The following is a 23,331-nucleotide window of genomic DNA, read 5'->3' on the forward strand; positions in this document are numbered from 1 at the left end:
GACAGACTGATGCTCAGTACTGTGACAGCATTCATATATATATATAGTATATTTATAGTCATTATTGCGACAGGCCAAGGCTCTACAATGTAAATAAAATGTTTGTGTGAGAGAACACATCTAAAAATGTGTTTCTGCACATGGCACGTTTCCCTCTGCAGCGTCACATAACAATGGATTCAAATATCTGGGGTCTCATTTATAAAATGATGTATGTGAGATTCTTACTCATACAGATTCTTACATACGAACAAATCCTAAACTTTATGGAGTAAAACATTCCCCTAAAGCCTCCAAACAGTCTGCTGAAGACTGGATTACTGGAGCCATGTCCTGTAGTCTCGTGAGTCCAACATAAGCATTTGTGTGCAGATGATGTCACGCATGTGACAACAGGTGAGGAGAACATCAATCAATCAATCAATCAATCAATCAATCAATCAATCAATCAATCAATCAATCAATCAATCAATCAATCAATCAATCAATCAATCAATCAATCAATCAATCAATCAATATATTTGTAAAGCACTATTCACGCACACAGTGCATCTCAAAGTGCTATAACAGCACCATAAACAGCATATAAACTATACAGCCATACAGAAATTCCAAACACTCTGTATTATGATCTGAATGTTTATAAAGTTTGAAAAGTCAGGGGATCAGCCTGCTCAGCCGCTGAACTGTATGTAAAGAACGCTGTCTATAAAATACAGTAAAGAGCTGAGTCAGTTCATCCGAGCTGACCTGACCATAGGCCATTTCAAAAAGGCACCTTTTTAGCCTAGTCTTAAAAATGGGGACAGTGTTTGTCCTGTCCATAAGACAGGAGCTTGATAGCGAAAAGCTCTACTTCTTATTGTGGTTTTGAGAATGCGTGGAATCACAAGCAACTGTGACTTTTGGGAGCGAAGTGCACTAATTGGTTGACATGGTACTATGGCCTCTTGGACTAGTGGACAAGTGCCTCATGCTGACAGTGAAGCACGGTGGTGGGAGTGTCATGGTCTGGGGCTGAAGGAGTGCTGCCGGCACCTTGCATCAGGAACTAGGTCACAGGAGCGTACTCCAATACTGACCTCAAACGCTCGTCCGAGAAGGTTGGAGGAGAACAAGGTCCATATAACATCCACCAGGCCCGTGATGCTGGGGACCAGTTTTATCCAGCGGGAGACCTCGGTAAAAACTGTGAGGAAACGTCATTGTGGTGGCCAGTCTTTGTTCATTTTTTGTAGAGGAGGTTTGTAACTCAAATAGCCCAAAAAGCACTCGCGGAGATCCAGCATGCTGTTCAAACAATAGTATTTATTCTCCGTGGTTGACAAATGTGGGTTTTCTTTCATCAATTTGTTACAAAACAGTTTCTCCTCTCCTCCCCAACTACTGACACCCACAAACTGCCCACAGGTGAGCTGATAAGGCTGCCTGATTGGGAAGGAGGGTCAGAGGTCACAAATAAATAAAAAACAAAACAAAAACATATATCATATCATTCCAAAACAAACAAACTGGCCCCAACATCCCGGCCCCTAATTGTTGCAGCATAGCAAAACAATTACAAATCTAGCACACTAGGGGGAGCCAAATCATCTCATTTATCATAAGAAAACGCAAATAGGCAGTATTTCCACATTTCAACGTATTTACAGGTCAACCAGAAAACATGGAATTATTAGGTGACTTCTTTCTTGAAGTTAACAGTTCATCTGTGATTAGTCTGCAGCTTCCATAAGCAGACACAACTTGTTTATTGGTCGTTGCAGAACATTGGTCTTAGTCTTGACCATCACACTTCTTACAAGTCCTTGAGAGTCTGGAAAGGTTTGCGTTACCCGACCCATCAGCCATGAATTTCTTGGTGCCGATTCATCCATGATGATGACTAGGTCTCCAGTCTGAAGGTTATTTCTAATGTGATGCCATTTTACTCTTTGCTGCATTAGGGGGAGGTATTCTTTTGTCCATCTTGACCAGAACAGATCAGCTAGATACTGTGCTTGTTTCCACCTCCTTCTTGAATACATGTCTTCCTTCACAAAAACTCCAGGTGGCATTGTGTGTTTTGTTTTGAGGTGAAGGAGATGGTTAGGTGTAAGCGGCTCCAAGTCATTTGGGTCACTTGAGACAGTTGTTATTGGCCGATCGTTCAATATAGCCTCCACTTCAGTTAAGGCAGTTTGCAGCGTCTCATCATCTATTAGCTGTTGTCTTAGGATTGATGTGAGAATCTTTTTGACCAATCTTATCAATCTTTCCCATGCTCCACCATGATGGGCAGCATGTGGGGGGTTGAATGTCCATTTGATTTCCTCTTGTAAGAATGCATTCTGAATTTTTCGGTGATTCAGTACCTTTAATGCATCTTTTAGTTCCTTTTGTGCTCCAACAAAGTTGGTTCCGCAGTCAGTTCTGATACTCTGGACATGTCCCCGTCGACATACGAATCTCCGTATAACATTTATACAGGAGTCTGTAGTGAGCGAGTGAGCCACTTCAAGATGTACAGCCCTACTGACAAGGCATGTAAAAATAACACCCCACCGCTTCACTTGTGATCTTCCCCGTCTGACCTCAATAGGCCCAAAGTAATCTATTCCAACATGACTGAAAGGTGGTTGGTCTGGGCACAGACGGTCTTGAGGCAGATCTGCCATCTTTTGTTCTAAAGGTTTTGCCTGCATGCGTCTACAAAACACACAATGCTTTATGATCTTTCTGGCCAGGGTGTTAGCCTGTGGGATCCAATAGCGTTCACGTAGCCTGGAGAGCATGTAGTTCCTGCCTAAGTGACCCACTGCCTGATGGATATGACGCAGTAGCAGGTCAGACATATGTGAGTGTCTTGGCAGAATTATGGGATTCTTTTGATCCACCGGCATTGCAGACTTATTTATGCGACCTCCTACTCGTAGAATGTCCTTATCAATGGTTGGATCCAGATTGTGGAGACAATGCTTTGAGCCCAACCGTCTTCCGGTTCTGAGAAGTTGCAGCTCTTGTCCAAAGTGTCTGCTTTGTTCAAACTGAATCAAGGCTCTTTCAGCCTCCTTTATGTCATCCACTGTTAGAGTATGTACTTTTGCATCACACTTCTTCATCATCCCCCTTCTTGTACGTGTATCTTTTCCCTGAAGGTCATCACACTTTTGTTTTTTTATTTGATGAAGTAGCGTTTTCCTTACTTTCAATATCCATGCAGCTGCTCTCAACAGTTTGTTCCAGGAGGAATAGTGGCTGATCAGTAAACATAGTGGATTTGTGTTATCCACTTGCAACGTGTTAACTGTTACAGTTTTCCTCACTTCTGGATCTTCTACTGCTACTTCCCCTGGATCTTGTGAGTCATTTGGCCACTCATCCTTGTTTTTTCCCAGGAAAGGTGGACCTTCCAGCCATTTAGACTTGAGAAATGACTCCACATACAGCCCGCGTGTTCCATCATCTGCCGGGTTTTCTTTGGAGTTTATGTGTCTCCATTGTCTTGTGTTGGACAGGTCATGGATTACAGCCACTCGGTTGGATACAAACGTATGAAACCTCTTGGTCTGATTGTGAATGTACCTGAGTACTGTCATGCTGTCGGTCCAGAAGGTTGATTCTGTAAGTGGCATGTGCAGCTCTCTTTTCAGCATTCTGTCAACTTTTACAGCTAGTGTGGCTGCTGACAGCTCTAGTCTTGGTATTGTGATTTGTTTGATGGGAGCCACCCGTGCTTTTCCAAACACAAAAGCAACATGAATATCATCTTGATGGTTTGTGTATCTAATGTAGCTTGCCGTACCATAACCTGTTTCACTTGCATCACAGAAATGATGAAGCTCAGCTGTCTTGACAGGGTCAAAATTGTCTGGCTTTTGACATCTTTTCACTTGAAATCCATTCAGCTGTTTGAGCTCTTCACACCATCTTTGCCAGGACTTTGAAAACTCATCCGGGATGATTTGATCCCACCCATATTTACATTTACAGAGTTCTTGGAGGATCTGTTTGGCTTTGAGCACAAATGGGGCAAGAAAACCTAGCGGGTCATACATTGAGCTGACAGTTGATAGGATAGCTCGTCTGGTTGCAGGACGGATTTTGAGGGTAACCTTGAAGGTAAATGTGTCATCTTTAAGCCTCCAATGTATTCCAAGTGCCCTTTCAACTGGATGTGGCTCCTTTGGACTGTCTTTATCCAGATCCAGCTCTTTGACCACAGCAGCGCGATGAGACTCAGGTATGGTTTCAAGCACTGCCTTACTGTTGCTGACCCATTTGTTTAGTGTGAAACCACCTTGCTTACAAGCGTCTCCCAGATCACTGCATAGCTTGACAGCCTGGCTCTCAGTTGGCACGGATTTGAGGCAATCATCAACATAAAAGTTGTGTTTAATGGTCTCAGTGATTACCTCATCATACTTGTCTTTATTGTCCTCCGCAGTTTGACGCAGGGCAAAATTGGCAATGCTTGGGGATGACACAGCGCCAAAAAGGTGCACTCTCATTCTGTGGATCACAGGCTCTTTGCTTGTGTCACCCTCTGGCCACCAAAGAAATCTCAAACAGTCTCTGTGGTCTTCATTTACAAAGACTTGATAAAACATAGCCTCAATGTCGGCCATAACAGCAACTTGATCCTTTCGAAATCTTAGCAGGACTCCAATGAGTGTGTTTGTTAGGTCTGGACCCTGAGGAAGCTCTTTGTTTAGTGAAGCATCTTGATAAGAGCTTGTACAGTCAAATACAACTCTGAGTTTGAGTTTCTTCTTATGGTAAACACCATGATGGGGTATATACCAAACATGACCGTCATCTCTATTCAGCTGTTCATCAGGCACTTTTTCTGCATAGCCTTTTTTGAGAATGTCTTGCATAAAGGCTGTGTATTCAGCAGCATAGCCAGAGTCCTTCATAAAGCGTCTTTTTAGACCTTGCAGGCGCTCTCTGGCCACTTTAATGTTGTTGGGCATGGACTTGTTTTCATTTCTGAGGGGCAGGGGCAAATAGTAGTGTCCATCTTTGAGAGTTACTTTGCTTGTTGCTATTGACATGAACATTTTGTCCTCCACAGACATCTCATTTTTCTCCTCATATCTGTTTTCGCAGAAGTCTTGGTTATACTGTTTTATGAGAAGATCTTCCAGCTCCACCACAGAGATCCTGTTGCTTGACACTGCAATTGGCCCAGTGTTTTCTAATGTGGTTTGGCCTTGTTTTAGTGGTCCGCTCACCACCCAGCCCAGGAGCGTCTTTACTGCATATGGCCCATTGTTTTCACTGTTAACAACATGCCATGGCTCCATGGCTTTGGGAATGTCTGTTCCAATGAGGAGCTCAATATCTGCCTCAATCTCATCCAATTTGATTTCATCGAGGTGTGGCCAGCACCTGAGATCCGCTTTTGAGATTATGTTGTCTTTAGATACCGGAATCTTGGTTTGAGTGTAAACTTTTGGCAGGCTTATGTATGAGCCACCTTTCAGGTGTCCAATCTCAAGTCCAGACACCTCATATGTTCGTGTGGGATTTTGTTGTCCCATTGTCTGCAAAAGTATTGTTGTTTTACGTCCTTTTGCGTGTAGACGGTTCATGAGACTGTTTGTGCAGAAGGATGCGGTGCTGCCTGGATCGAGAAACGCGTAAGTACATATGTATTTGGTACTCTGTGCTAACTTCACTCGAACAGGTACAATTGCAAGTGCACAGTCCTTCCCGGCCCCAGTTGCATCTCCAGCTGAGACAATGGCATTGCTTATTGGGGTTTCTTGTGGGTTTTTAGTTTTGTTTTCCCGGTTCTGTAGGTCTGCAAGATTCATGTGCAGTACAGTTGGATGTCTTTTTTGACATAAATTACACGTCGACCTCTTTTTACAATATTTGCTCATATGACCTTTTATTAAGCATCCAAAACAATAGCCATTTGACTTGAAAAACTCAACTCTTTTGTCATGGTCTTGTGAGTTTAACTGCGGACATTCATTCAGTACATGCTTTCCATGACAAAAATCACAATCGGCATTGACACCACTAGAGGGCAGTGTTCGAGCATTTTGTCTGCTTGGAGGTGCTTGTTTGTTTGAATGTTCATCAGGTGTAGAGTTCACAGCCACTGAAGTAGCGAAGCTGCTGTTTTTGTCTTTTACTGATTTTGTCACAATTGGTTTGTTCTTTGGGATAATTGTTCTTGTTCTTATAGTTGCAGCTGTTGGCTCATTGAGATCTCCAAATAGTGGATCCAGAAGAATTTGCGCTTGCTTTTCCACAAATTCCACCAAATGTCGAAATTTCACTCTTTGCGATCTCTGTTGTGTTTCAAATGCTTTGGTGCGCCACTTTTCACGAAGCTTGTAAGGCAGTTTGGAAGCAATCAATCTCAAATTGGATGAATTATCACGCTCATCCATATACTGAAGGTCTTGCATCACATTACAGCATCCTCTTAAGTACATTGCATAGGCATGTAATGCTTTCCCATCTTCAGCTTTAATTACTGTCCAGTTCAGTGCCTTCTCCAGATAAGCTCCTGAAATCTTAGTTTCGTTCCCAAAGTATTCTGCTAAGAGACTTTTGGCTTTAGCATAGCCTCTATTCACATTCATGTGCAAACAGCTGCGGACAAGATCCCTTGGAAGACCTGTAGTAAACTGCTCCAGGTAGTAAAGTCTGTCCTGATTACTGTCAGTTTTGTCTTCTATCAAGTATTCAAATGCATGTATGAAAGACAAATATGCGAGAGGGTCACCATCAAAGGTTGCAATTTCCCTTGCTGGTAACAATGACAGTTTTTGTTGTGAAATGATGAGTTGAGCAAGATCATTACTTTGTGTTTTCCTCTGTTCATTTGACTTATCAGTTGTTGTCACAGCCCTTGTTGTTCCATAGGCCCTTTGAATTTGCTGCCTTTGAGCAGGCCTTGGCTCATAAATCCTTCTGTGACCAACTGTGTGTTGACTCTCACTTTCACTCGAATGTACAGACTGACTCTCTCGCGGTTTGAATACAGGGACATTTGTATTGAGGACCATGTCACTTGTCATTGGGTGTCTTTCACTTGTTATGGGATATATTTCACTTGTTATGGGGAGCATATCACTTGTCAACATTGTTTTCTGCAAAGGGGTTTTTGGTATTGCCCCTAGTGGCAGAAAATCGCTCGTGTCCATTTTTGTAACGCTGAACCTACTTGTGTCAACACTGTCTTTGTGCTCCTCAAAATATTCATTCATACGATCGCCTTGTTTTACATCATCCTCCTCTTGCAATGCTTTCATTTTCGCACTTGAGGCAGCGATCTTTACTGCCAGCTCTGCTTCTTCCAGCATTGTTTTCAGCTTTGCTTCCTCTATCTGCAAGCTGTGCTTCACCTTTATGGCTTCTGCTTCAGCTATCAGAGCTGCTTGTTCAGCTCGAGCTTTTATTTTTGCTGAATCAATTGAGGAGGCTTTTGATTTGTGTGAATGTGCAGATGAATGACTTGAATGCTTGTGAGAAACATTAGATATGCTGTCTTGTGTTCCAATGTTTATTTCAGTATCATATTGTTCTTTCCATTTTACACAATCCTTAATGAAATATTCCATGTTTGTTATCCTGGGCTCATACCAGTCTTTATAGTCCTGTTCCTTATCTTCTTCGGACAAAAACTGCTGAACCTTTTCATTAGCCCGTTTAAATTCATCAACAGCCGTTTCAAACTGTTCAAAAGTTCTTTCAAACACATTTTTGTCTGTATCATCCACCATGAGGGGCTTGAGCTCATTTATCCTTCGAGTGCATGCTGCCAACCTGGCTCTTCTTGATGTTATGCACGACTTTAATTGAGCTTCGGCGTCACATTGTTTCTGTTCCTCGCTCATTTTGAGTCCTTCTTATCTAATCACACGTTCCACGAACAACATAGCACATCCACAGGCGTACTTAATTCCTCTTCGCGCTTTGGAAATGCGCATATCCGTCTTTAAAGTCTTTTCGGATCTTCGTTTGCTCAGCAGCCTGATGACTTGCGTAGCAGTGCTCATTCATAAAATCGATCAGCTGATTTTACTACTCACTGCCGCCGCTTGTCAGCTGCTTTCGCCCTCTGATGTCGTTGCTGCGATCGTAAATCCAGAAACTGCGATGACTTTTTCTTTCTGTTCGCGTTGTTTCAGGGTTGTTTTGTAACTTGTGGTGGCCAGTCTTTGTTCATTTTTTGTAGAGGAGGTTTGTAACTCAAATAGCCCAAAAAGCACTCGCGGAGATCCAGCATGCTGTTCAAACAATAGTATTTATTCTCCGTGGTTGACAAATGTGGGTTTTCTTTCATCAATTTGTTACAAAACAGTTTCTCCTCTCCTCCCCAACTACTGACACCCACAAACTGCCCACAGGTGAGCTGATAAGGCTGCCTGATTGGGAAGGAGGGTCAGAGGTCACAAATAAATAAAAAACAAAACAAAAACATATATCATATCATTCCAAAACAAACAAACTGGCCCCAACAGTCATCTCACCCATGAAGTGGCTGCAACTTTTATCCATGTCGTAGAGAAATGTTCTCCTATTGTTTTACCTGTCCCCTGTGATTATATTATTGAAAAATTTAACAGCAAACTCAGGTCAGCGCTTGATTTTATCGCACCTTTAATATCCAAGAAACTCCCCACAAAACCAATTCCTCCATGGAGGAATGAGGAAATCAAACAACTCCGAAGAGAATGCAGGGTGGCAGAGAGAAGAGGGAGAAAAAAAAAAAATCAAGATAAACTACCAAATATTCTGTGAACAACGAAAACAAGTGCAAGGCACGCAAGAAACAATTACTTCATAAAAATGATCAACAATAATAAAAACAATCCCAAGGTACTTTCTAGATATAGAACATTTAATCAATCCTGCTTTTAACAAGACCAATTTTAAACCACCAAATACAATCACAGAGAACATATGGAAATATGCAATGGAATGCACCACCCAAACAACACATCTGCCCTAACGCAACTTACATAAGACACAATACATCTGCATTTAGCTGCTATTGCGGCTGCGAGTGTCCCGTGTGTGTATTTTAGTGCTGAGTCAGACGCAATACATCTACATCACCCTTCCCCCCACTCCCCCCCCTCCTCCCTGCAGCCCCACTGCAGTAATCCACTCAGCTGTGACGTACTCACACAGCTCCCCCCTAGTTAAAGCTGCACATCACATTTTGACTTCAGTTACGACTGTCAGGTGCCAGGTCCTGATGCAGTCTAAAAGTCACGTTTTAGACAGGATTTTCCTAATTGAATTGAATTTTAAGATAATGGATAAGATAAGGACTTTATTGATCTCAGAATAGAGAAATGCACTTGTTCCATCAGCTCTCAAGGAACACTCAGCGGGCCCATTTTAGGCAAGGCAAGGCAATTGTATTTATACTGCGCATTTCGCACACAAGGCAACTCAATGCGCCTTTTAGCACAAATTGAAAAAATAAATTACTTGTGAAAATTGTTGAAATGGAATGGACCTCCACTTTAACTTTGCACACTCTTCTCTCCCTCCGAGACCTGTTTTGAAGCGCAGTGTGTCCTTCGTGCCAAATCGGAGCTACCGTTAAACTGTGCCAATCAGCCTTGTCTCCTCAAGAGCTGGGTTGGTGCCCGGAAGGGGAGGGAAGTGTGCAGCAGAGGGTCGGAGGCCTGAGTGAGAAGAGCTAAGGACGGAGTGTGAATGGACAAGAGGAGAGAGGGATCAGCACAGACAGCGAGATGCAGAGACGAGGGGGAGGAGGGATGTTACGCTGCTTTTTATTGACTTTATAGTGCCTAAAACGACTGCAACTTTGGTGATTGACTTACTGGCCCCGGCTCTCGTGCGACTCCCGCGCTCGTGGTCCCTGGTCCTGGTTACCGCCCCAAGCCCAAGCACAGATACTCACCCTCCATATATTTTGATGATCTGTTAATGTACCACAGTTTTGATGCCTGTAAAACGATCTATTCATGCATGTTTTACATTGAGATTACTGGGAGATAGCGCATTTGTCCCGATTGACCTTTGACCGGAAGTGCTGCACATGCGCACTGTGACAATTTCGCTTATTATTATATATATACCAACTCAAATCAAGGGCAAATGTAATTATTTCGTTACTAGCTGAGACCCGGCCTTTGGCCGGGCCTCGCTAGTCTCCACATTTGAGATTCTGAGATTATGAGTTAGTCCCTATAACCCGTCACTCAGTATAGCTGTAGACCCGCACTAAGTAGACCAGTGGTTCCCAACCCATTCCAAAAACTATGGCCACTACAAATGTTTTACAATAATGAATGCTAGAAAAGTAATTTCAAACAAACTGCAATTGGAGTGTTTGATGCACCCGTACTGCTTTGTTATGTACTACAACGACAATATGTTCGCTAAACTCAGGGAATAGAACTCAAGAGACAGTGGAATATTTATGGATAAATATTAGGGGTTCAGCTCTAACGGTTCGGTTCACGGTGCAGGACCCGTGGTTTTGAAATGAATAGCCTAATGATCGTGATTAGACAGTTATAACCTTAGAATACAAGTGAAAGCAAAATAGAAAAGAAATGGCACAGCAGCAGAGTGAAAAAAAGAAAAAGAAAAAGTAACGCAGTGCAGGTCATGCGCTCGTTAAGTGGTAGTTTCATTTTCACTTTCCGCACACGGAGGCTAAAGCACTCGGAGCAGCGTATTTGATTTGAAGCTCGTGTTTGTTTGTTTACCAGTGCGCAGCACACATCGCCCTGTTTGGATGCGCGCACACACATACACGCGCACGCACACACACATGCACGCACACACACACACGCACGCACACATCGCCCTGTTTGGATGCGCGCACACGCACGGCAGTCAGATCTCGTGCACTCGCGTTGTTGTGACGCCGGGTTGTCTTCGGACAGCAGCACCGCGGTCCATATGGACCCGTGGCCAATACCCGATTTCTGGGAAATAAACATGGCGGCGCCCTTATGGAGCTTAAAGGAATAGGCCACCGTTTTTATATACTAAGATATGTTCTTACCTCACTTTAGTCGAGTTAATATATCCCCGTCTGGTCATTGTCCGCGCGCTCTGTCACGCAAACGGAGCACATACGCAGCCTCTCCCATATGTGACATAGCTCCGAAAAAGCTCACGATAGAAGCTACCAAGCTCTTCCACGTGTTCCCTATTTAAATAAAGTTACGTGAAGTGTTTTCATGCGAAGTATATTTACACAGAAATGTAACGTGTCGATTTTATAAGCAAATAAAAAGGGGGACTATATTGTGAGGCGTAATGATACGAGGAGTAAAACGTCCGCGCAGTAACTCCTAAAGGTTATTGACGGAAGTGAGCGGGGGAAGTCTTTAGGAGTTACTACGCGGACGCTGTGCTCCTCGTATAATTACGCCTCACAATATAGTCCCCCTTTTTATTTGCTTATAAAATCGACACGTTACATTTCTGTGTAAATATACTTCGCATGAAAACACTTCACGTAACTTTATTTAAATAGGGAACACGTGGAAGAGCTTGGTAGCTTCTATCGTGAGCTTTTTCGGAGCTATGTCACATATGGGAGAGGCTGCGTATGTGCTCAGTTTGCGTGACAGAGCGCGCGGACAATGACCAGACGGGGATATATTAACTCGACTAAAGTGAGGTAAGAACATATCTTAGTATATAAAAACGGTGGCCTATTCCTTTAAGCCCCGCCCTACTCGCGATTGCGTTTTATATTATAGATATTATATTATTATAGATATTATTCGTATTTGTTCATAATATTATTCGTAAATGTTAAAACGGATTAGATGCAAGTTGGTGATTTATATACTCACTACTGCCACCTCAGGTCTTACGCGTAACAGCAGGTTCTATATTCAGCTCGTGCATGACGGCACTTCTTTTAGAGGCAGTTGTGGTGAACAGGTCTGAGCTCATTCTACACATTAGGACATAGTTGAAACATGTAGGGGGATGAACATACTGAATTTTAACATTTTTAAACTCTGTATAGTCCCTTTAAGAACACCACACTGGTTCACAAACTGCATTATATTGTTCTGTGCGAAGGTTTACACCTGCTTCTCTAACATACTCATTTCTTTACTAAATTGCCATTTTGTTGAAACGCAAATACAGTATCAACTGCACTTGCTTTATGCTCCACTTTACACTCTACTGTGTTTGTACGTGTTTAGACGCTTAGCAAATGACCCATACAGCGCTAATTTAGTTTAGTTTAGTTTATTTGTTTATTTGAGCAGTTAACACTACTCAAAAGGAGTGGGCCGAAGTAAGAGCTTAAGTGCCCACCCCCAAAATCCATACAATAAAATAATACAAAGGAACATAGTACAAAAGGAAAAAAACAAAGGAAACAACAACAAAAAATAGATTATACATAATCACAGAATCCGATCACGGTAGAAAAGAGCATTAACAGATGACATTTACATAAGTCATTACCTGACTGAAACACATGTACTGTATACATCATCCACAAAGGCGTGACACTGAATACAAAACAATAATACTACCTCAGGCGCCGAATCAGTCGCATGCACGACCCCTGCGGCATGCACACATACACACAACATGCATGTGATAGAGACAGTTTTCCTGTTTGCGGAGCGTGCAGGAAAAGTGTCTCTAAATGCAGCAATACTTCGAACCTCTGACTCACCTGTTTGACCGTTTCCCACAGCTCTATAGAGTTCGGGAATGTGACGTCCTATCGCAAAGCATTATGGGATTAGCAGCAATTGTAAATTAATGGAGATTTTAAAAGTTAAAATACTGGAGTTATTGTTCACATTAAAACACTTGGACACCACAGTGTGTTAGATGTATTTACCAGCAGTAACTCTGCAGCTAACGGAGTTGTTCCACGGCTTTTTTCTCCACTTTTCATACTGTTTTTAGCTAATGTTCTATGGAAATGTATGCTAACAGCTGCAAAGATGGCGGATCTCCATGGTAACTGCGGACTTTCCCGAACTCTATAGCAAGTAAGTTAACGTTGGCGTTTTAGCTGAAATGCTGATGTGGGACTTTGGGTTGTGGGAGAATGTAACGAGTCGCCCGATAGTGCGGCTCTAGCGCCACCGCCAGCATAAGCCGTGTCCGGATACCTCCGTACAATGGCACAATGCGTTACGGGGCTCCCGGTGGCAGATTGCAATAGATTCACTCTCGCTGCAGTTTTATGAATTTAATAATGATGGTATTTTCCCAAATCTGCAAAGCGAAAGCTCACTGGAAGGACAACGGCAATTTTCCTGATATAGACAGTTTATCTTCGTTTCTGACGCTATAAATAGTACATGTACTACCCTCGAAACGATCAACAACACATCGTTATAGTTCCTTTACTTTGATGTGAAAAGGCTTTGTCTGTATTTTTTTTTATGTAACAAGCACTGTTAAACTTTTTTGAAACTATTTCAGTTTGTGTAGGACTATCAATGCATTCTGAACATATTAACACACATTTAAAAACATTCCGCGATAATACCGAAAACCGTGATCATTTTGGTCACAATAACCGTGAGGTAAAATTTTCATACCGTGACAGCCCTCGTTGCAACAGACATGGCTTTAGCACAAGGCAAGCTTTACTAATTTTACTTTGCCTCGGCCAAAATCGAATGCACTAAAAAGTACATTTATATACCGAGCCATCTCACACTGGCATATGCTGCCTCAGGAAATTAAGAGACAAAAAAATCATCTTTCTTTTAAAATAAATCTAAAGAGACATGTAATCAGTCAAACATAAATAAATAAATAACCTGACTTAATGTTGCTTTGAGTATTTTAATGCACCTGACTTGTTTAAGAGTAGTCTTTAATGGGGATCCTTAAATAAAGAAATAAAGAAAGGTTAAAAAAAAAAAAATCTCAGCCATCCATTTCTGTTCATAGAAGGGTTTTGCTGCCACTGTGGGCCCACCTGACCAGCATGTTTTTAGTGGTAGGGGAAACCGGAGTACCTGGAGGAAACCTATGTAGACACGGGGAGAACATGCAAACTCTACATACAGTAGATAGGCCCCAGCTGGGGATCAAACCTGCTCACATCACATTTTCTTCCTTCCTTTCTTCCACCTTTACTTTATTAGTCTCAGTATCTCCCACGCTGACAACCAGCAACCAGCCCTGCATTAGCCCACATCCATAACCGGAATTGAGTCCTCCTCTCTCTGTGGCTGTGGCTCAGGGCGGGGGCAGGAACAGCGGAGGTCCTATAATCATATGTTTGTGATTCGACGCTGTCTGTTTTGGTCAGAGAGAAAGGGCAGTTCCACAGCGGCCGTGCCAACACTTACACTTTCTGTTATTTATTTGGAATGCGTGGAGGTGGGCCAGTGTATGGTCCACACAAGATCAACTCAAAATGGTTGTTTGGAAGAATAAGCATAGAATAGAAATAGAATTAGAATTAGAATATCGAGTAAACCACCAATGATGAAAATAATAAATAATGAATAAATAATAAAAATCATTGCAGTGGTACAGGGTGGAGTGTGTGAACTTTGAAAAGCATGCGGCGATGTTAAGGAGGGTCACAGTGGGGTAGGTAGAGGGCCCAATGGAAGGGACTGAATGAGAGGTTTGAGTCCATACCTGTATCAGTCGCTAACATGCTGTGGTTGACGGAACAGCGTGCTTTTGCCGTCATCGCAGTGCAACGCGCCTTTCAACGCGCTTTTCAACGCCACTTATAAATTCCCCCACACGGGCATCATCAAATCCATCTTCACCTCCTCCATCACCGTGTGGTACCCCGGCACCACAGACCGGGACAAGCATCGACTGCAGAGCATTGTGTGTGCTGCTGAGAAGGTGATTGGCTGTGAGCTCCCATCTCTCCGAGACCTGATCAACTCCAGGACCTGGAGGCGTGTGGGTCAGATCACAGCTGACCCTTCTCACATGGACTATTCACCCCTCTCCCCTCAGGCAGGAGGCTGTGGTCTATCAAGACCCATAGATCCCACAACTTGAACAGTTTTTTCCCCTCCACTATCAGACTCTAGAACAAAAAACAAGACTCATAACTTAGGCACAGACTCATGGATGTAATCTGCTCTATTGCACTGTGTGGTGTGTCCACACTTAGATCAGCTGCTATCACTTTATATCATCTTATCACTTTAATTACCTACACATCTGTAAATACGATCCCGCTGTTGTTCTATGTCAGTTGTTGTCGTCTTACCATATTTTACCTTTAATTAATTATCTTATTTATTTATTTAATATTATTATGCATGCCCCCTATAGCCCGATGCTTATTATACGGCTCTTCACGATGCAAGTAGAACGCTCCATTGACTTGAATGGCATTTTCCAACGTTCTACTGGTCATTATTTTCTGATAGAGGACCTCTGAAAAAAATAATGACCGCTGGCAATGGCCACTGAGTTCGTGCTTGTAATACAGGTCTTTCATATCACTCCGCATGTAGTAGTAGAGGACACTATCTCCCTGTCCCTGCGAGAGACGTTAGGGGAATCGCTTGTGAAGTTAACGGTAGTCCGACTTTTAACTTACCCAAAGATGCACCACCATTCCTCCTCTCCGACTGCACCTTCAAACAAGTAGCTAGGAATAGTAGCCACGGAATTCATTAAATATAGCTTTTGGCCTTCATAAAAGTGAATGAAGCTTATTTTGTGTGTGTTCAGTTTGCAAATAGCCGCATAATAAGCGGGATAATGTAAACAACATCACTGAGCGCTAAAATGCTCTGGAGGCGCGTCAGCTCAGTGTGTGTCCTGAAGCGTAGCTGCATCTTGGAAAGAACTCTTGCCTGAATAATAACTGCTGTTTTGTGGATTTCAGTAAATATTCAACAAATGACCATTTTCAGTTCTTTACAACCTATACATTGTATTGACCCCTCCACCTTAACGCGGTGGAGGGGTTTGAACCCGAATGATCCTGGGAGCTCTGTTGTCGGGGGCTTCGTGCCCCTGGTAGGGTCTCCCATGGCAAACAGGTCCTAGGTGACGGGTCAGACAAAGAGCGGTTCAGAAGCCCCTCATGAGAGACCAACAGGTTTGAATCGTGAGGCCGTCCTTCCACCACCTGCAGGAGGAGCCATAAGGGGCTGGTACAATGTGAGGCCGGAGTGGGACTCATTTTAGGCCTGGGAATTGTGAAGCGCACCTGCTCTGACAAAGAAGGCTGCAAAAAGTTTGCCTCAAAACAACTATTTTTCAAAGCTTTGCTTGAAAATTATGCTAACTGTCATTTGAGAAAATACTTTATTGATCTAAAACTAATCTAAAACTCTAAGTTCAACATGTACCACAAACAGCCTCTGTTCCCATCAAAACAAAGTCGAGCATCTCTCATTGTGGATTTTGTGCCTGTCGGACTGTCTACTATAGGGCCACGAGAAGAGCTCGGGGAAGTAGAAGAAGCAGCACATGCAATAGTTGCCGTGTTTCTGGACCTTCAACACAGTGACTATTTTTTTTTATCTTAGATCTTAATAATACATTATTAAGTTCTAAAACATGAAAAGTATGGCTAAAAGCATAATTTAATGTTCACGTTTCCGGTCAGGAGCATAGAGTAGTACATTTACACGGCGAGTCCTCCGAAACCATACCACTGGTCGTTTACATTTACAATCTGTAAAACATATGCTAAAACCATGCCCTCAGGCTCCCCTCGAGGGTTTGCAAATCTAACCGACTTTATTGGTAGTGTACTGACCAACTGTGATGACAATTCCAAAACTCAAACACAACGAAAATACTTCAAAAACTTTCTCAACAAGACCTCCACGCAATTTTTGCCTGAGAAGACGAGTGATGTGGCATAGTAACGCATCCCGCACATATGCGCGGTCATAAGAGCAGGATTCTAGTATTCTAGTGAATGAGAAAGGACAAAAAACAGCCACTGATCTACAGGCCTGCCACATCTGTGCAGGCGCTCAATGCCATGGTGCCAAATGGTGACATTGCTGGAGTATGTAGGGGTTGGAAATGCATCATTTGAACATTAAACCGTCCAGCCTCTTTAAAGCAACTGAAGTTCAGGTGTAGTTTTTAAATGACTAAGATAAATAAAAATAAAGTGGGGCATTTCTGTGCGGAGTTTCCTGTATGCCTCGTTTTTCTTCAGGTGATTCGGTTCCCCCTACCACCAAAACCATGTACAATAGGTCACCCCTTCAGCCGGGTGATTCTGACCATTAACCTGGATAAATTTCCATACGGAACAATAAAGTACACCTTAACCTTGAAAGCACATCACATTGCTCCAAAAGTCTACCGTACTTCAGAACCCTTTTCTTTTACCGCTCCATATGACACTGCATTTCCCATACCAAACTCCACCCTCTTGTGTTATTAGAGAACCAGCAGACCTCCTCAAAGTGCACAAGTAATGAAAACCTCTGCCCAACACGCCATAAAGTCAGTTTCCATATGAACCTTTTAATCCTAACTGTGTGAAAGTGTATGTTTTCCTCTACAAAATTAAACACACAAAGCTGGATGTTGCTACTTATAGAACATAAAAAGATTTACGAGTTGAACATTTATGAGACTAAAACCGATTAAGTCATGGCATAGAAGTGGAGTAGTAAGATTTGTCAACATAGCTCTACAGCTGTGAGTGTCAGTGGGTTTAACACTCGCTCCTCACCACTACAAGATTCCGGCTTTTACATTTTCTTTCCTTTCCTCCACTTTCCCTAAAGAAACTAAAACGTGACATGATTAAAGGCTGGATCAAATGCAGAGTACATATTTAGGCGTTTAGGGGTAGACGGCTCTCAAAGGCACAAGTCTCCGCCCTTCACAATACAGAGCTAAAATCTGATTTGATGACAATAACACGTTATAAAATATAAAGATAATGAGCATTTTTAAATTATATTTTAGTTTGACAAAAGTACAATATCTTTGGGCAATTTTCAAAATGTTTAGGTCGACGGAGAAGGCCTCGACAGCACGTCACTCATATGATTCCATTTTATGTAACCATTTTCCATCTTTCCCCTCCAGGATGAAAGACCCATCTGAACTTCACTCTGAAAGATCTTCACGGCTTCTCAACCACAACCAGTAAAAGAGCAGCAGATGAACATACTTCTGACGTAGGGGTCTTCACATCCATAAACTAGCAACATTAACTCCTCCCCCAATGTGGACGTAGCCTGCAGAGCATCCCAAGCGCACCACACCGGGCAGAGAGGCAGGCAGAGGGCCAAAGGAGCCATGGCCGCGGAGCATAAAGACATGACCCACCGCCACCTTCGGCACAAGCTGCAGAGCCTGGGCCGCCGGCTGGATGAGCTGGAGGAGGCCACCAACAAGCTGCAGAAGGCGGAAGATGAGCTGCTCGACCTACAGGTAATGTGTTGTGCCGAGTAGGTAGAGAGATCACTCCTTCGTCATATCATTGAGGTCTAATTCACCGTGTCACACCTAGTTAGAAAAAAGAAAAAGTTACCTCCATTCACACTAGAGGCTCAATTGACTTTTTGTCATAAATCTGCTGCCAATGTTTTTGTTTTGTTTTTAAAGTTGTCCTTTTCATCATTAAAGTCCACACTACAGTCTTTTGGCAGTAATATATATTTGTATGTATTATACTGTATATATTATGTAGCTTGTCCTTTGTAATGATAATAATGTATTGTAGGGATGGGTACTGAACCCTGGTGTCATAACAGCCTCGGGGCCACGTGTGCCGGTTCACCCAAACCAATAAGCTCCAGCCTTAACAGTCTTCTAAACGGGGCCGCTGCGATGACGCGGTAACCATGTGCGCTCAGATAAACACTAAAAAGGCTCTCTCTGCTCTCATGGATGCATTGGCTGCATCGGATCCATTCATCCCCACTACCCGCACAAGAGTGCACAGTGTCGGTCAGATCATCCCCGTGCTGAGCCTCCCTCTGCAGCCGTGCACGTGGCCGCGGCGGGACAGGTGCGCGTGGGAAAGAGCCCCCTGAACCCCCCCCCCAATCAGATCACAGATCTCCAAACATATGGAGAGAAATTCCAACTTCTGGGTCGTGGACTCTTCTCTCCTGTAGCTTTCACAGCCAAACGCACATTTTCGCAGAGACATTATTGTTTGGTTAGAAAAAAGAACAGGCGTGTCCAGAGTAGGTAAGAATAGAGTCCCTTCTTCACAGCTTCTTCACAGCCACGTGACGTAAAATACGTCACACGGGAACAAGTCAGTCATTTACCGGGAGAGGGCGGAGCAGATGCTTAGACAGCAGGATTCGGGAGGATTGCTTAGACATGTGTGAATGAAGCCAAAAAAACACTTTTGCCACTAAAACGATAGCAGCAGATATTATTGTCCAGCTCTATCTGCTTCTTGGACTATTATGTTGTTATTACTATTAGTACTATGTTTACTCTTGTATTACTACTACTATTGGTGTTGTGTTTTAGAAATCTAAATGTCATAAGCACAAGGAGCACATAGCTCATTATCATCTATGAGGACACGCACATACAGCATTACCACTTAGGATTCAATTCTGCCTGAGTTCTGACTCTTCTGTAAAAGCTATGTGACAGCACTGCAAGGCGACAAGGATATTTTCTCTGCCATTAATAGTTTTTAGCATCTGCTGAGCGTCCTCAGTGAGTTTTCAAGTTGCTGCCGTGGTTGGTAGTACTAATGGAGCCACTGCAAATTCGCAACCACAGATCCATTTTGGTGGATCCGACCTGATTTAGTTATTAAATCCGATCCAATCCAATTCTTGGTGCCTGGTGCGGCTACCAACATCAATGCTAAATATCGGATCGGCACATTCCTAGTTTGTGATATACATATTAACAATGTATGTTTTTGGCCACTGATTACATTGACCTGACCACATGTCCTGTTTTCTCTGCAGGACAAAATCATTCAGGCGGAGGGCAGCAATTCCACCCTACTCAGTGACGTGGAGACCCTACGGAAGCGCCTGTTAAAGATCCAGGGAAAAGATGAGGAGGTGCGCAAAGCTGAGGACCTGTGCAGGACTGTTCGCGAGAAGCTTGAAGAAGAGGAAAACCTCACGAAGGAGCTCAAAACAGAGATCGAACGGCTTCAGAGGAGGATGGGTGACCTGGAAAAGCTGGAAGAAGCATTCGGGAAGAGCAAGTCTGATTGCAGTCAACTCTGTCTCAGCCTGAACGAAGAGAAGAATCTAACTAAGAAGCTCTCCTCTGAGATGGAAGCACTGGAGGCCCGTCTGAAGGAAATGGAAGGTTCCGAGACAAAACTGGAGCGAGCTGAGCAAGCTTTGACAATGGAACTGGAGAAACTCAAAGGATTTGCTCAAACGTTTATGAGTGAGCGTAAGAGGCTTTTGGAGAAGCAACGGGAGGATGAGAAAGTTATTTTCAAGTTGACGGAACAACTGGAACAGCAGAAGATTCGGCTTGGGATGCCTTCGGACACGGGCCATGCAGACTACGTAAGATCTCGTATAGAAGATGAGCTAACCTCAACGAGCATTCTCACGAGCAAACTGGCTGCACGCAAAAAGAGCCTAGACTACATAAAGTTGGCAGATGGAAATATGGTGAACAAAGTGCAGAATGAAAAAAATATCTTGGAAAGTTCACAAGAAGAGGACAACAAGGTCAAAGAGCTTACCTTGGAAGTGGAAAGACTCAAAAACCGTCTCAAACAGTTGGAGATTGTGGAGGAGGACTTGAAGAACTCGGAGTCTAAGAACAGAGAGCTTCACGAGAAGTTTCAGCAGGAACGGAATCGTGTGAGACACCTTAGCGAGCAGGTGGAACAGCTTCGGACGCAGCTTTGTGTGAAAGGGCTCAACAATGGAAGGGCCAACAGCAAAGTGCTAGAAAACGGCAAAGCTGAGAATGAAGAGATTATCAGCAAAGTTGGTTTTAGACAAGAGAAGCCCAAGTATCAGAGGGTTGCAACTGTTTCCGAGCCCATGTCACCAAAACATCGGAACAGAGAATTGTCCCCTCAACATAAGAGAGAAATGAAGATCAAGAGTAATTTATCGGAAGATGGATCTTCAAAGGCTAGCAAGAGAGCACAGAGTCCGCTACATAAGGTCAGAAGAACTCCTAGAAGCCCAACAGTTATGTCTGATAATGGGTTGAGAGAGACTTCTTCGAGGCTGCCCACATATAACTCCATGAATGCTTCTCAGAAAGTGTCCGTCTTAAGTCGCTACCCTCCTGCCGCCAATGACCAAAGGCCTACAAGGACTGGCAACAACCAGCAAGATGATGGCAGCAAGAAAGTTCGTCCTGAGAAGTTTTCAAAGTTGTACGTTGGGAGTGACAGTGAATCGAACAACTCTGACCTAGTCCCTGATGGTAATGCTAACAGTATCACGGCAATAGATAGAGACATAGCATCCGATCAAGAATCCACAGAAACGATCCAGGAGTCAGTCTCTGTATCCCTTTCTTCAAGCATATCCAAAGCCAATGGCTCTTACACAGCCTACCGATCACATGTGTCTCCCCCATTGACAACAGATCAAGGTTCAGAAGGGCATTCATCAGCATCTGAAACTGAGTCGACCGGTTCAAGACCATCAGAGCCTGAACCGATAGTGGAAGCACCTACTATTACTGCTAGCAATAGGGTGCCAATTTCTAGATTCCCAAGATATACGCCCATGAACGACTCACATTCAGAAGGTTCCTCCTCCAGAAGTTCCTTTGATGAAGAACTTCACAACCGCCCACACTTATCTGAGGTCGGACTCCAAGCGCCCTCGCAACCTCTACTAGGGATTGAGATCCAGAGAGTTTGCAGTCCAAGGGAGGCACTCAGGTCTAAAGCGGTGATCAAGCCAGCCATAGTGGAGATCGACCGGAAGGAAATGCTCATCTCAGAACCGTACGCTGCTAACGGCAAACCCAAAATTTCCACCAAACCAGTGATAACCTCAAGCAGTAAGATGACCAGCAGTATTACCATCTACCCCAACGACCCCAGCTCGTCCCGGACCAGCAGCAGACGCAGCAGCAGTCTGTCCAGTGAGCCCCTGCCCACCAAGGAGCGCCATACCTCCACCAGTAACTTCCTTATAGGTACGTTTACAGTCCAGTGTTTTTTAAACTGTGGTCTACATTCCACTGAAGGTATGTCAATCAAACAATCGACACTTTATTTATATAGCATATTTCGTACAAGTTATAGGGCAAAGTGCTTTACAGATATGGTCTTTTACGTGCTACAGGTGGTCCAGTGCCGTTCTACACAGATTTAGAGGCATTTTTCTTGTGTTATTGTCTTCTTTTGGCTTAGTTCTTGTTTGATCTCTTTAAGTTAGTACATAATCATAATATTCTAATTGGTTTTAGGGGTAGGTTATATAACCACAACAATTATATCAAAACTATAGCTTTGTAAAGTCTAGCTCACAATTTGGAGTTTATCACAATTCTTGCACACTTAAATGGTAAATGATCACATTTATATAGCACTTGCCTTCATTAGGCACTTGGTGTCAGACACTGGAGGCAAGGTGGATGAAGTGCCTTGAATTCAAACCATCAACCCTTCAATTCACAAGACGACCCGCTTTATTTTCTGTGCCACTGTTGCCCCAACACTACACTTAGAGCCTGATTAGTAAGCACTAGTCAAAATTAGCACATGTAAATTTATTATTAGACATTTTTTTATACAGTGGGAGGAAAAAGTATGTGAACACTTTGGAATTTCTCACATTTCTACATAAATTGGTCATAAAATGTGGTCTGATCTTTATTTAAATTACAAGAATATTATAGATTCTAGTAAAGCAGGTAAACAAACCTTCTGTCTTACAAAAGTAAGACAGAAGGTTTGTTTACCTGCTTTACTAGTTTCGATCACTTCCTGTATAATCTTCCTCAGAAGCGTCACCCCCTGGTAAAATAAATAATATATATAAAAATATGAATTTATAAATTGTGTTTAAAGCAAAAATAAATCATAGAATTTGTAGCCTGATGTCTCCGGCACAATTGCATTAAATTTTAAAACATAATCCACACAATTTATTTAGATCTGCATACGTTGATTCTAGTAACTTACTCAGTGAAAAAGATTGATAAGATAAGATAAGATAATCCTTTATTGATCTCACAAAGGAGAAATTCACTTGTTACAGTCGGCATTCAAGAAGATCACTCAGAGTTAATAAAGTGCAGCTGATGCAGAGATTATTGCACATGTTACTTTACAGTCTTATTGTACAGTCTGACAGCAGTGGGGAGGAAGGCTTTGCGGTAGCGCTCCGTCCTGCACTGAGGGTGTCTCAGTCTGTCACTGAGAGAGCTGCTCAGCTCTTCTACAGGCCCGTGCAGTGGGTGGGAGGTGTTGTCCATGATGGAGGTGAG

At 43.0% G+C, this 23,331-nt stretch overlaps 1 protein-coding gene across 4 annotated transcripts in view; it reads left to right on the forward strand.

The window, feature by feature from the left end:
- Positions 1-23,331, forward strand: part of luzp1 (leucine zipper protein 1) — a 76,302-nt gene that overhangs the window by 34,456 nt on the left and 18,515 nt on the right. For all 4 annotated transcript variants that reach the window (XM_079573185.1, XM_079573186.1, XM_079573188.1 and 1 more), the window contains 2 exons: positions 18,001-18,348; positions 19,863-22,035. In XM_079573185.1, coding sequence (XP_079429311.1) covers positions 18,214-18,348; positions 19,863-22,035 — 2,308 coding nt within the window. In that variant the 5' untranslated portion in view covers positions 18,001-18,213. The remainder of the gene's footprint in view (positions 1-18,000; positions 18,349-19,862; positions 22,036-23,331) is intronic.

Source organism: Gobius niger (assembly GCF_951799975.1).
Source record: "Gobius niger genome assembly, chromosome: 16".
Classification (NCBI taxonomy): Eukaryota; Metazoa; Chordata; class Actinopteri; order Gobiiformes; family Gobiidae; genus Gobius; species Gobius niger.